Source organism: Aedes aegypti, chromosome 3 (genome assembly GCF_002204515.2).
Source record: "Aedes aegypti strain LVP_AGWG chromosome 3, AaegL5.0 Primary Assembly, whole genome shotgun sequence".
NCBI classification, from domain to species: Eukaryota; Metazoa; Arthropoda; class Insecta; order Diptera; family Culicidae; genus Aedes; species Aedes aegypti.
Genome location: NC_035109.1, coordinates 222,293,212 through 222,307,369, shown reverse-complemented (window position 1 = coordinate 222,307,369; position 14,158 = coordinate 222,293,212). Strand labels below are relative to the sequence as shown.

Here is a 14,158-nt window from a genome sequence, read left to right as displayed (position 1 = left end):
AGTTTTTGTTAAATAACTAAGTCAAAACCACTTATTAGATAAAATTTTTTTTTACACAGTTTGAAAACAACTAAATTAACTTCAAAAGCATATAAAAAGATTTAGAATCGGCTAGGTATGCATAAAGTTATGGTCAAACAAAGATTTTTTATAGCAAAATTTGAAATTTTTTTTGAGAAAATCTACTCTTAACCGAGTATGGGAAAATTCACTCACTCACCATCGATAAAAAATAGCTAAAAATCTAGTGCTACCGAACATTCAGTGATAGCTGAACCGTACCGGGTGGAGTGTCGGATGAAAGCGTCGAAAACGATTGTGTAAAAGCGAGAATCGGAAAGAACACGAAGAGAAGTGAATACCAATACACCTGTATCTGTGAGAGTCGAGTGAACGCATTTAGCATCCATTCGCCGAACGCATTGAACTGACTGAGCGGATTCCCACTCACTGGTGTTGATTGCCAGTCAGTGAACGCTCATCAGCCCTCAAACCCGAATGCCACTCGAACGGAATCAGAATGTAAACAATCATTCGGTAGCTTTCGGTTTTCAGAATCGATAGCGGCTCAATCAGTTGCTGTTTTTTGTTTCGCTTAGTGCGCGCCGAAGAAGCAAAATGGGCACTGGAAACGTTTGACTTGGTTAAAGAAACGGATTTCTCGCTCCCGACTGTGCGTGGAAGCAAGTGAGGGAAACGCAATAACTGAGTGAGTGTTTTCCATGCTTGCTCCTAACTAAAACTAGTTTTGATTTTAAACAAATTTGATGTAATTTGTGAAGTGTCGACTGTATGTGCTAATCTTAATTTTCCGGCAACACATTCTTTATTAAGATAAAACGAGGTGCTTATTTGCCCGACGTTTCGACACGGGTATTGTGTCTTCCTCAGGGGGTAAATATAGTTTTCGTTCTTTGTCCTATGTTTTGTCGAACTATAACTGTCTGGTGTAGGTTTTTTTGGTACACAGCTACGAAAATCAATGTCTTTTTTGTGCACAACTTATACTGGCAATGGCGCAATTTTTCTTTAAGATATTCAGTCAAATACACTTTTAGACGCTTGAAAACTACCACGCTGCCGTCTGGATCAGCAGTTTTTTATTAATTAAATAAAGTGCTCTTGGCGGGTTTCAGCGAGAACTAATCATGGGCAGAAATATAATTCTGAGAAAATTGAGAATATCTCCACTCATCGCTCTCTATAACAATCATGATCCGCATGCTGTCAGTAAAATCAAACACCTAAGGCAAATAAGCGAAAAAAACGGGTTTTATCATCGCTCTCTCTTTGGGGCTCTCCTTCGCTGGCAGTGATGCATTTGAACGCGTTCAGTTCGCGTTCCAGTTCATTTTGTTGAACGCAGCGATCAAGTAGGCTTAAACATTGAGCAGTTCAAAAATATGAACCCGTGCGAGCCGAAAAATGAACGCAAGCAGTTTTGACTGATTTACGACAAAATCCAGGTCAAAGTTATGTTTTTGATGTGCATAATATCAAGGGCTGTATGATTTCTACATGCATGATACATTACGACGATTTATACATTCATTTCTCAAGTGGGAGCTCCAATCATTATTGTGAACTGAACGGGCCGTTCTTGAGCAACGGCAAGCTCTTGCTCGTAAGTTCATTGACTACTACGTTCAAGTGCAAATTTGGCTCGGGCTCGGTTCACTTTTGGCTCGCGTTCAGTTCAAAATGCACCACTGTTCGCTGCTGTTATTTATCAAGCTTACAACATGCGAAACGTTGCCGATGAGCTATTTGCTTCTTCGCTTGTTTTGATCGTGATTTAAAACCAAATAAGAACGAATTCTGCAATGCAGACACATGGGGTAACGTGTCATTCTTATAATATAACCCACTGCATTCATTTGATATGCAATCTTAATGCTAGAGGGAGCTTGCGCCATTCAATCAAGCATTTCCATAAGCATGGTGCATACCTTGCTCAAAAATTTCAATTTATTTGATGGGATTAAAATCATCCTATGGAAGGTTGCTTCTAGCCTTCTCCCCCTTATTTACACCAATGGGTAAAGTTATAGAATTCGAATTGAAGCATACATTTCTGAATGAAACAAAACTTGCCAAGTTCCACCTCAATCTACGATACTAAAGTAAGTTCCGTTGAACCGTTAAGAAGTCGCCATTTATCATCGAATGCCTTACGGTCGTTTATTGTTGTTTGTTGCCGAAAAAGGCGAGAACGAGTGAATGAACATCAAATGTGGCGAAGCTCGCGGCGCACCGGTATTACCGTCATATCCCCCTTCTTCCCTTTCCGACGAGCAAGAAAAAGACCTGTAAGATTAATTTCCAACAAAAGGCTGGAATGTTTATGCCGTTACCGTCAATTGATTGCAACTTTCGGCGCTTGCAGACGACTGACCTGCCTCTCTGTTGGACGATTTTACAAATGACCTACATGTGGAGTTTGACTTACGTACTACATACAAGTTATACCTAAAGTTGTCAAGATTATCTCGACAGGGCAGGATGCATTACCTTGTTGTGAATTTTTTGCAAGATATGGCTGCAGCAGTCTCGTTCGCTTCTTCTCGTATCCTTTCTGAGTGATGTCACCTGGAAGAAAATAAAAAAAGAAAAGAAATTAGTTCAGCCATCAGTTTCTCATTCCGGGAACTTTGCGAACTCGTGTCGCAAACAGTATGGGCGTAGGAACAGGGGGCCAAAGCCCCCTAGAAACGTTTCATGAGAATTGAAAAAAATCTTAAGGAATCTAAAAAAAAAACGTTCATGTACAAAAATCTAGGGACCTCCCTTAGTCGAGTGGTTAGAGTCCGCAGCTAAAAAACAAAGCCATGCTGAAGGTGTCTGGATTCGATTCCCGGTCGATCCCGGATCTTTTCGTAATGGACGTTGACTTCCCTGGGCATAGAGTAAGCTCTGTGCCTGTGAGCTACGGCTATCTGGGCCCGCAGAGTTCTGCAGAGATCTTTGAAGCACAAATAGATAAATCTCTCAAGGTAATTTTTGAGTACTGCAACGAGACAATATAACTGAATTGGATGTTACACCACCATCTCCAGAATACGCTGGACCCCCTCCAAAATTAAAATTTCTTGTTACCCCAGTGGTAACCAGGCGTAGGAAGCCAACACCTTTCGTCCGTCGTTGGACATAGAGGTTCAAGGCCACCGTTTCCCATTTCGTAATTCAGCTCCGGTCCCAACCGCGGTTTCGATAACATCTCTCTAGGGGGAAACTAGCCGGCAAGCTATAGCGAAAGCGTAGGAGTGAACCCGTTTCAGGTAACATAATACGAATCACCGGCTGTTGTGTCGCCAACGATTTGTACCACACGCTGCTGTCAGGAAATCAAAGCGTAAACCATTTAACTTAATAGCACCAGATAATGATGTGATTACAGCCAGTAAACCAAAGTCATTTTACGTTAGCGTTAGCGTTAGCGTTAGCGTTAGCGTTAGCGTTAGCGTAGTTACGGTATACTTCGTAGATTGGATACTAGCAACATTCATGTTTCTTTTTAATAATCTCATCCTGACTACTTTCAAAAACAAGGCAGGGGAGTATACCTTGTTCAAATCATAAACAAGAATACTAAAAGCATGAATATCGCTATTCCCGGCCACGCCCATCTTTACCGTAACTTGGGATAGGGGAAGGAAATGTTGATGTAGCACTTACTTAATGAGAGGCCACCGACTCAGCGACACCCTCATAAGTGCTACGGAGTTGGAGGTTGGGGAAGGTATATTGTCAGGATTCGCCTAGAAAGCTGGCGATAGACCATAAATAGTTGTTGTTTAAGCGTTTTCAAATTAATCTTTTGAATGCCGGCAATCAAAAGAGAAAACAATAGCTTATTTATAGTATAAATAGTATTTCGCGAAATGCTTGTCGATTGTGCAGTAATATTTTTGCTCAATAACCAATAAAAAGCAAAACCGATCCCTCCAGGGTCATCGGATTGTATAAAATAACGATACGCGTAAAAAAAAAAAATCACGCCTATTGAAAAACTGTACTGGGTGGTACTGTATTTTTAGATAATCGAAAAACGAAAGGAAGCGCGTTCGAACTAAACACCCTGGGATAACACAGTCGGTTTTTCTGCTCAAAATTATATGAAAAGCAGAATCGATCCCTCCAGGGTCATCGAACGGTTAAAAAGCATCCACAACCGATTGTTAGTTGCGTAACACCCGCCCGGACAGAATGCGCAATCTGAACATAATTATCAAACTCCGAAAATAACATTTTCCGTTCAAGAAACGATCAGAAGTTCCACGACGCGGACAAAAACGATCCGGAAGGCTCACAAAAGAAAAAGTATCACACTGGAACAAACTCACCGGATTGATTCTCTAAATTTATGTGCTGCCTGTCACTTCCGGATGGTTCGGTGAACTTAGGGCTGCCAAAAACCAACAGTACTGAGGACACAAATCAAACAAATCACTTTTTGATTTTTCACTTTTCACTATTCCATTTCTGAATGTAAAAACTGTCCTGCTTGGGCTTCACGAAGCACTACCCAGCAAGACGCTCCAAAACAGGAAAAAACAAAACAAAAATCTCCGGCGACGAAAACATGCGCGAAATTGTGAGCAAAATCTATCGGACGACGCAAAACCGAACTCCCAGTAAACCAAAGTCATTTTACGACCAATAAGCAATACAAGGAGATGCCACATCGCGGCGGACATTTGATAGAAGGAGAAATAAACCTTTGCGAACGCGAGACGTTGATTGCATAAATAACGAGATCCACTCGATTTGCGGTTTGCTCTACCAATTGGTGACAAAAGTTGGCAGGTGGATGAGAATTGGACTTGTCATTGCCGCTATGGGCACTCCTGATTCGCGGAGGTGGGATTCAATTCAAACGATATGTTAAAAATTCTATTCATACGAAGAAATGTTTTGAGGTTTGGCACACTAGCACTCACCAGATCAAGACAAAACCTTATGAATCATCAAATTTTAGAGCATAAGGGCTTGGCTGATCTCCATTCCTTGGAGTGCATTTCACTTTCAAATCCAGTTCAAATTTATTCTTTGTTCTAATTCACTAGAGAACAACCACACATGTCAACGCTTTTTAGTTGTCGTCGTCGTCGTCGCAGCTGGGATCAGTCTGGGAGGTGGATTAGTAGATTTATTGGCGGATTATACGGATGCACACACGACACAGATCGGAGCTGATTGGAATATAAATCGCGGTTCGATTGGCGCCCGTGGGTGGAACGCTTTGTGGTCGAGCGTGGAATGCCTCTACCGCTGCTGGGTAGGGTCGTATAAGTGATCATAATTAGGTAAATTTATGGATCGATATTGGATATTTCAATGTGTTTGATATCGTATATAATTTGTATAATAGTGCAGCCCTTTTGAAGATTATTTTAATGACCCATGGACCCATGGGCCTTCCTTAGTCGAGTGGTTAGAGTTCGCGGCTACAATGCAAAGCCATGCTGAAGGTGTCTGAGTTCAATTCCAGGTCGGTCCAGTATCTTTTCGAAATGGAAACATCGTTGACTTCAGTGGGCATAGAGGCATCGTACTTGCCACATGATATATGAATGCAAAAATGGCCACTTTGTCAAAGCCAGCTCCCGAATGTCTCCTGAGTGTTGAGTATGACCATGAGCGTGATTGACTACCAGTAATTGCTAGTACGTTATTGCAAGAACAAATATACTTGCACAAGGCACCAACGGACACTACTTGGTTGCACCCTCAATGTGCGAGTATTGGAGTTCCAATTCTTTGTACTAAACATTTCTGGCGCCGGCTTCGTCCAAATGCAGGTCAATTTGGGATGGGAGGGAAATGTTGACGTGTTTCTCGCTTTATGGAAGACGTTGAGTCCTCTGCACTTCGACGAGAAAACACTGGGAGCTTGGAAAATAGGAAAGGGTTGAATTACATGATTCGTCTTGGTGAACGACACGCTTAATTGTAAGAGCCCTATGGGTCATCGAAAAATAGCGCATCATTGTACTGGTTACACAGTCACTAATGAAAATAAAGGTCATAGTGACACAGTGCGCATCGTACCTTCGTGCTGTGCATACATGAAATTCAGTACTATTTTTTCTACTATTGATCCCTTTGCGGTCCTTGTTTGGACCCGTGCCTTCGATTTTTCGTTGGACCCGTTGGCGAAAGCTAGCGGTGGTAATCCTTCTTGGACACCGTCTTGGGAAAAAACCTCTCGAAGGTCATGTCTCATTTCGTTTATTAATTAAACATGGTATCAACAACAAACAAAAGGAAGGGTGAATCTCTGAATTCACAACTTCCTTCCAAAAAAGTGGCATTTAAAACTGTCACTACACGTGGAAAGAATGTGGGTGAAATGTATAATGTTAGTAATTGCATCGAAATGAGCAATCAGTTCGATGCTCTAGACAAATTTTTCGAACACCAAATCGAAGCAGCCTCTAGCCCAGGCTCTTTGATTCAAGTGAGGAAGCAAAGAGTGCCGACTATCGTGGTCAGTTGTTCCGAATTTGGGGGATTTAAACAGGAGATCTTGAACTCCATTAGGGGAATCAAGGTTTCCTTCCAAATCACAAAGAAAGGAGACTGTCGCCTTTTGCCGGAAACTCTTAAAGATCGCGAACTTCTTCTCAAACATCTTGAAGAGAAGAAGCACAATTTTTTTTTACTTATGACGACAAAACTGAACGTTTGTTCAAAGTTGTCTTGAAAGGTCTCTCAAGTGACTATGGGTCACCTGAAGAGATCAAAAATGGAATCAATGATTTACTTGGATTTTCCCCAGTCCAAGTAATTATTATGAAAAAGAGAACCCAATCTGGCATTGTTCGGAAAGGGCTTTCTCAAGAATATTATTTAGTTCACTTTAACAAAAAAGATCTAAATAATATTAAAGCTTTGGAAAAAGCTAGACTTATGTTCGATGTCCGTGTGACATGGGAACATTTCCAGAAACCTGGAGGAAATTACCAGCACCCCACTCAGTGACGTTGGTGCCAAAAGTGGGTTCATGGAAAAAAAATTGCCGCATGGATGCTAAATGCATGATTTGCGGAGGTTCTTCTCACGCTAAGGTCGTCAATTATTAGGGGCAGTTAGGGGCAATTATAAGTCAAATTTTTGGGCTTGCCCTTCGCGTAGGCGAATCGTCGAGGCTCTTGCAGGCAGATGAAAGATAATATCCGTTACGATAACGGTCGTTTCCGGAATTCCCCTGGTAGAGTATCGAATATAATGTTCATTTTTCAGTTAACGACCGCTTGAATAGGAATCATACCCATCAGGTGGATTATAATCATGCTCATTTACAAACTAATGTTATTCCGTCGGGTAGCCGTTCGAATCTTTTAATTTCGAATGTATCTACCCAAGGAAAATCCTTTGCCGATATCGCAGCAGGTAATTTGAACTCCTCGCCTATTCATACTATGAGTACCCATTCTAATTGTTTCAAATCAAACGGAAAAAAACCCTGCCGCCACAGAAAACTTCTACTCCGCCTCTTCGTCTACCGAAAATTCTAACGGAAAATCATCAGAAAATGTATCCACTTCAAGTAATATGTCTGCCTCTGATTATAATTTTCTAACTGAACAATTGAATCTAATGATTGATGCAACAGTTGAATTTAATGATTGATGCACTGTTCAAAGCCACCACTATGACTGAAGCAGTCCAAGTTGGTGTAAAATTTACTAATCAAATTGTTATTGGATTACGTTTTTCTAATGGATCCAAATAATAATTTAAATATTTTAAATTTAAATGCTCGTTCCTTGAACGGTAAAGAGGACGAGCTGTTTAATTTTCTTACAGCTAATAACGTGCATATACCAGTTATTACCGAAACGTATTCAAAACCTGGATCTAAACTCAAAAGAGATACTATTTTTTTTGTTTATCGTAATGATCGACTTGATGGGGCATGTGGGGGGTTGAAATCATCATGCATAGGCATATAAAACATCAACTGTTTTCGTCATTTGAAACGAAAGTTTTTGAAACTTTAGGTGTTTCTGTTGAAACACAGCTTGGTAAATATACTTTCATAGTTGCCTATTTGCCTTTTCAATGCTCTTGACAGCAAGTTAATTTGCTCCAAACTGACTTGCGAAAATTGACTCGCAATAAGTCAAAAAATTTTGTCATTGGTGACTTTAATGCCATGATTTGCGGAGGTTCTTCTCACGCTAAGGTCGTCAATTATTAGGGGCAATTAGGGGCAATTATAAGTCAAATTTTTGGGCTTGCCCTTCGCGTAGGCGAATCGTCGGGGCTCATGCAGGCAGATGAAAGATAATATCCGGTCATGGAAAGGTTCCAGAAATCCATCTACGATTGATTTGGTCTTAACCGACTCTAGTTACCTTTGTAGCCAACTGATTACTCATGCTTATTTTGATTCTGACCATGTCTCTGTTACATTTCAAATATCCCAAGAAGCGATCCTCAATCCTATCAGCTCCACTCTCAATTATTTTCGAGCCGACTGGAATATATATGAAACATTTATTGACTCTAATCTTGATGTTAATATTCCTTTACAACTATAACTTGATATTGACAATGCTCTTGAAACGTTAACAAATTCCATTGTTGAAGCCAGAAGCATTGCAATTCCAGAATGTGAAGTAAAATTTGAATCCGTGTTTGTAGACGATGATCTTGAACTCTTGATCCGTCTTAAAAACGTGAGGAGAAGGCAATTTCAAAGCACTCGCGATCCTGCTATGACAATTATGTGGCAGGATTTGCAGAAAGAAATCAAGAAACGTTTTGCACAATTAACAAACAAAAATTGTTAAAATAAAATTTCTCAATTGGACCCTGGCTCTAAGCCCTTTTGAAAATTATCTAAAATTTTGAAAAAAAACCTCAGAAGCCAATACCGGTATTGAAAGAGAAAAACAAATTATTACTAATTGCGAAAAAGCTCAAAAACTTGCTATGCAGTTTGAAAGCGCCCACAATTTTAATTTAGGACTTACTAGTCCAATTGAAAATCAAGTTACTTAGGACTTCTAAAATATTCTCAATCAAGAGAACGTGTACGAAAATTCCTTGGAGACTAATTTGGAAGAAGTGAGAACTATTATTAAAAAAATCAAAATTATGAAAGCTCCTGGCGATGATGGAATTTTCTACATCCTCATCAAGAAACTTCCAGAAAGTAGTTTATCATTTTTAGTTGATATATTATCCGGGGCCCGGATAGCCGTAGCGGTAAACGCGCAGCTATTCAGCATGACCATGCTGAGGGTCGTGGGTTCGAATCCCGCTGGTCGAGGATCTTTTCGTGAAGGAAATTTTCTCGATTCCCAGGGCATAGAGTATCTTCGTACCTGCCACACGATATACGCATGCAAAAATGGTCATTGGCACAGTAAGCTCTCAGTTAATAACTGTGGAAGTGCTCATAAGAACACTAAGCTGAGAAGCAGGCTCTGTCCCAGTTGGGACGTAACGCCAGAAAGAAGAAGATTTAACAAATGTTTTCAATTAGCATATTTTCCTGACAGATGGAAAAATGTTGTTCCAATTTTAAAACCAGACAAAAATCCTGCATAAGTTTCAAGCTATCGTCCAGTTCGAATCAGTTTGCTTTCCTCCATCAGTAAACATTTTGAAAAGGTTATTTTGAACAGAATGATGGCCCACATCAACGAAAATTCAATTTTTGCCAATGAATAGTTCGGATTCCGCCATGGACATTCGACCACTCATCAACTTTTACGTGTAACAAATTTGATCCGTTCCAACAAATCTGAAGGCTATTCTACTGGTCTAGCTCTTCTAGACATAGAAAAAGCATTCGACAGTGTTTGAAATGAAGGTTTGATCGTAAAATTAAAAAAAAAAACTTCAATTTTCCAACATACATTGTTAGAATAATTCAAAGTTATCTGTCAAATCATACACTTCAGGCTTCAGGTTAATTATCAGAACTCCAGATCTGAGAGACTTCCTGTAAGAGCTGGTGTTCCTCAAGGCAGCATATTGGGACCAATATTATACAACTGACTTACCTGAGATACCTCAGGGATGTCAAAATTCTTTGTTTGCGGATGACACAGGCCTCTCCGCCAAAGGACAATGCCTGCGTGTCATCTGTAGTCGATTGCAAAAAGTTTGGATATTTTTTCTTCATACTTGCAAAAATAGAAGATTTCTCCTTCCTTATTTTTTTTAAAGTAGGTACATTTTCTGTTGATAGCATAGTTTCCAAATTTTATGGAAAGTGATACTAGACCGGATACAGGTGAAGATTGACGCGACTTACTTTCCCGTTGTACAAATCCTAAATTAAAAATTTCACAAGAAGTTTCTTTTTTCCAAATCCATCCTGAAAACTGAATTCATACAGCACCTTAAGCATCAATCAACATGATGATTGTTTGCAACTCACAAAATTCCTGCTTAATTGTATTAAAGATGGATCAATCAGTGGCTTTCATTGCTTTTCACATGATCCAGTTGAAACAAGTGTATTTACTTCTGTACCATCTATCAAGCGTGACGTACCAGCTCAATCCAGAATTCTTCACAATAGAAGAAAGAAGCCATTAGTCACAGAAATTATGGTCGTCGATGATGAGCGCTCATTAATCGCCTGATTAATGATCGTAGGAATAACTACAACAGTTGGGAAGGATTTTAAATTTTCACGGTCATCAATGTTTGCTTTTCCCCTCGGTACGAAGGCAACAGATGTTGGCCCCGACTGATTGATCATGATCAAATATAACTATACGAGTTTGTCGAATGGAACCTGACTAGTGAGAAACAATAGATGAGTTAATGTGCTGAATTGTTTCTCTCAAATAGTTCATCGGTTCGGTTTGCAACCATTATTAGATCGCTCGCATTGTTCATAGTGATTAGACGATGATAGACTTAAAACCCCAGACTGGGGCCCAGATAGCGGTAAACGCTCAGCTATTCAGCATGACCAAGCTGAGGGTCGTGGTTTCGAATCCCACCGGTCGAGGATCTTTTCGGGTTGGAAATTATCTCGACTTGGGGGAGTGGGGACGTAACGCCAGCAAGAAGCAAGAAGAAGACTTAAAACAAAACCTAATTCAAAAAATGTATATAATTGTTGCATATATAGAAAATGTAAGGTTTTCTAACAAAAAATCTAATACTTCAATACAAATACTGCATAAAAGTCCTACGTTGTTTGTACATATATACAACGATATTAGACAATATTTGTAAAGTCTTCATTCAAGATTGTTTTCAAGTCGTGCAGCCAGTATTTGGGTGTAAAACTACTCCAGATTTGAACGGACATCTCCATCCCTCGCCGTGATTGAATGCAATTAGAAGGGTATTAAGTGCGTTGTCGTTGAGCGGCCAAAGCAAGTAGATTAGTGAATCGCTTAAAAGTTTTACCTGCTGATTTGATACTTAAATGCACTCAATATGAGGCAGTAGTGAGATAGCTATATATGCTATCACTTGTCTTATGTAACCTTGAGAATTGTTTGCAATTTATTTCCAGCTGCATTGCTCCTAGGCCTCGAGGGGTAACAATTGTCAGAGCGTTCAATTGTGCAAGTAAAACTGTCGGGGAGCTTCCTTCGTCCAAGCCCTAACATCGAATGCAATATGTGGTTTGCCCTCGGAAGGACCGGTATGTATATCCAAGGAGAAAGGGGGGGGATCCTAGCCTCGATCTAATCCATCCAGTCTATGCGCTCTTTAGCACGGATGTGGAAATCAAGTACAGCCTTTCAAACTAGTCACCGATGTATCCAAAACACTTCATTTTGAGTAAAACTGACACTTAACACATAACTTTTATTAACTGTACAATATACATAAATTACATTTACAAATAGTCCTGCAAGGGTTTCCAGTGACCACTTGCCTTGATTAAATCGAGCTTAATACTAACATTTGAATGCCTTTCGACAGTTTCTTGTATCCCTAGATCGGCTAGTGAGTCATCCATGACGTCACTCTCTCTCTCCTCTCTGGAACATCAATCATTGGGAGGCAATTATTTATCACCCCTATCAGTCATGACCAGTGCTGTATTCCAGAGTGGGCATCTTTAGTCTCGAACAAAAACTGTTGAGCTTTTAATTGACGCATCTGTATCTACATCGATTGCCTAAAGGGTGTCCGCACTGCACTGTTACTTCATCACTTATAATTGCTTATAATATAATTGATAAACGACGTTTTATGATAATTTTGCCAATTTTTTTGTTGAATAGACTGCCATTACTGGTGAATTATTTTTTTATTGAATAATTCGACTCAGTCGTTTTCTACCTGCACCATAAGGCCAGATACATATTTTAGAGGCTGAATGCATTTCGTTTCTGGTTCATGACTGTTTTGCACTGTCAATAATTAAGGTCTTGAATTGTTAATAGGAAAAATTTATTGTTTTTATACAATTTGAAGCAATTTCACAAATTGCTGTGTTTAGTTATAAATTAATTGTTGTTCAAGCAGCCAGAAATATTGAACAATAAAGTGATAGAAATTATTAAAGGCATTTCTCATCGGAAAAACCTCATCGTAACATCTTTAGGTAACTGTTTCTATAAAACGAAACTTGGAGTGATATATTTGTAACCGTTACCTATGCTGGTTATGGGCCATGTGCCCATTATGAATCTCTACTGAAAAATGGAATGTTCACACTTAAACAGCCGTTTTCTTAGAAACATCATCATTTTCATTTCCATTGCCTAGAATAAAGGAGGATGAAAATTCGGTCTGAGTTGCCCGATTTCAATAACAATTGTAGTCGAATAAAGGGTCTATAATAAGTAAAGTAAAATTCATGAACGCATTTGTTTGGGGACTGACAATGTGACATTGTGAGTTCTAAGTGTTTCATATAAAGAAGAGGTGTGATGCTTGTTGTTAGGATCCATGTCCATCATCCACTACCTTTAAAAACCCTAAAATTTCAAATCATAAGGATGAAAGAGGATAGATATTTTTTCAGGAAATATCAACCGATGGAAAAATTTCATATTACTTACAAGATTTCAATCGAATTTTTGCATTCCTCAATTCTAAGACATCAATCGAATGGTCAATTTTTAGCGGTCAAAGTTGAACCCCTTATTGACGAAAATTCATTTTTTTTGGCAATGAAAAAACACTCTTATAAAATTAGAATCGCAGCAAGCCGTGCGCGCGGGCGGCTGCGTTTTGAATTTAGTGTCACGTTCACCTCGTTCGCTTTTTTTTATTTCGGCTGGTGAAAATTAGATTCGGCGGATGGTGCTATGCCTGCAGTTTTTGGTCGATTTTTCGTGCGGTGCGTGCATTTTGATGAGCAATGCTAAGTTACGGCTCACGCTGTTGTTCATTATTAGAGAAGCGAAAGATTGCAGAGGAGTTTCGAAAAAGGAATTTGGTGAGTTTGTTTTGATCAGCAACGCATGATCACAATGCGTAGATATTAACCATTTGTCGGCCAGAACGTCTACCGGTACTACCCTTTTCATCAACATTCCACAACATCCCGTAACACCTATGAGAGGTCGTAGAGTTCTCTGCATCTTTCTTATGTAGGGTAGGTGTATCCGTTATGGACATAGTGATTCCCTATTTCGCCATACGTGATTACTTTAATGTCATCAAATTTTGAAAATTTTTTGTGCGTCATAGTAGTTAGATTAAAGATATATCTTGATGTTAAAACATTCAAAAAGATTTAAAATGTGAAAGTTATCAAAATTTCACCTATGGCCAAATAGGGAACCACTATGGCCATAACTGGTACACTTTCTCTAGGTGTTCAATAAATCATCCTTTCCCATCCCCCAGCTTTCGCAAGGACGTGGCCAGGACAGCTCTCGTTTATTGGAGGATGCGTCAATCTTGTCTAAGAGTTAGAGCAAAGCTGCCCAACGTACGGCGCGCGACCTTATTCTGTGCGGCCCGCGGAGGGTTTGAAGATTCTTCTCATATTTTTTCCGTTGTATATTATACCAACCCAAAATTAGAACTTACTAAGTCTATTTTATTTTCAATTTAGTTTCAACCTAATATTCTAGCTTAGATTACTACTATTTAAATTGTATTGTTTTTTTACCTTCTTAGATATTTAATTTTATGAATGATTCAAATTCTAAATCTTAAATTTTGGGTGTTTCAATAATGTTTCTACCATGACTTCCTTCGACAT

The 14,158-nt window shown here is 39.4% G+C and overlaps 1 protein-coding gene across 11 annotated transcripts in view; it reads right to left on the bottom strand.

Annotated features, from left to right (window-relative positions):
* The window catches only part of LOC110679519 (disco-interacting protein 2), a 207,217-nt gene that overhangs the window by 85,066 nt on the left and 107,993 nt on the right, over positions 1–14,158 (bottom strand). For all 11 annotated transcript variants that reach the window (XM_021854343.1, XM_021854345.1, XM_021854346.1 and 8 more), the window contains exon 3: positions 2,512–2,589. In XM_021854343.1, coding sequence (XP_021710035.1) covers positions 2,512–2,589 — 78 coding nt within the window. The remainder of the gene's footprint in view (positions 1–2,511; positions 2,590–14,158) is intronic.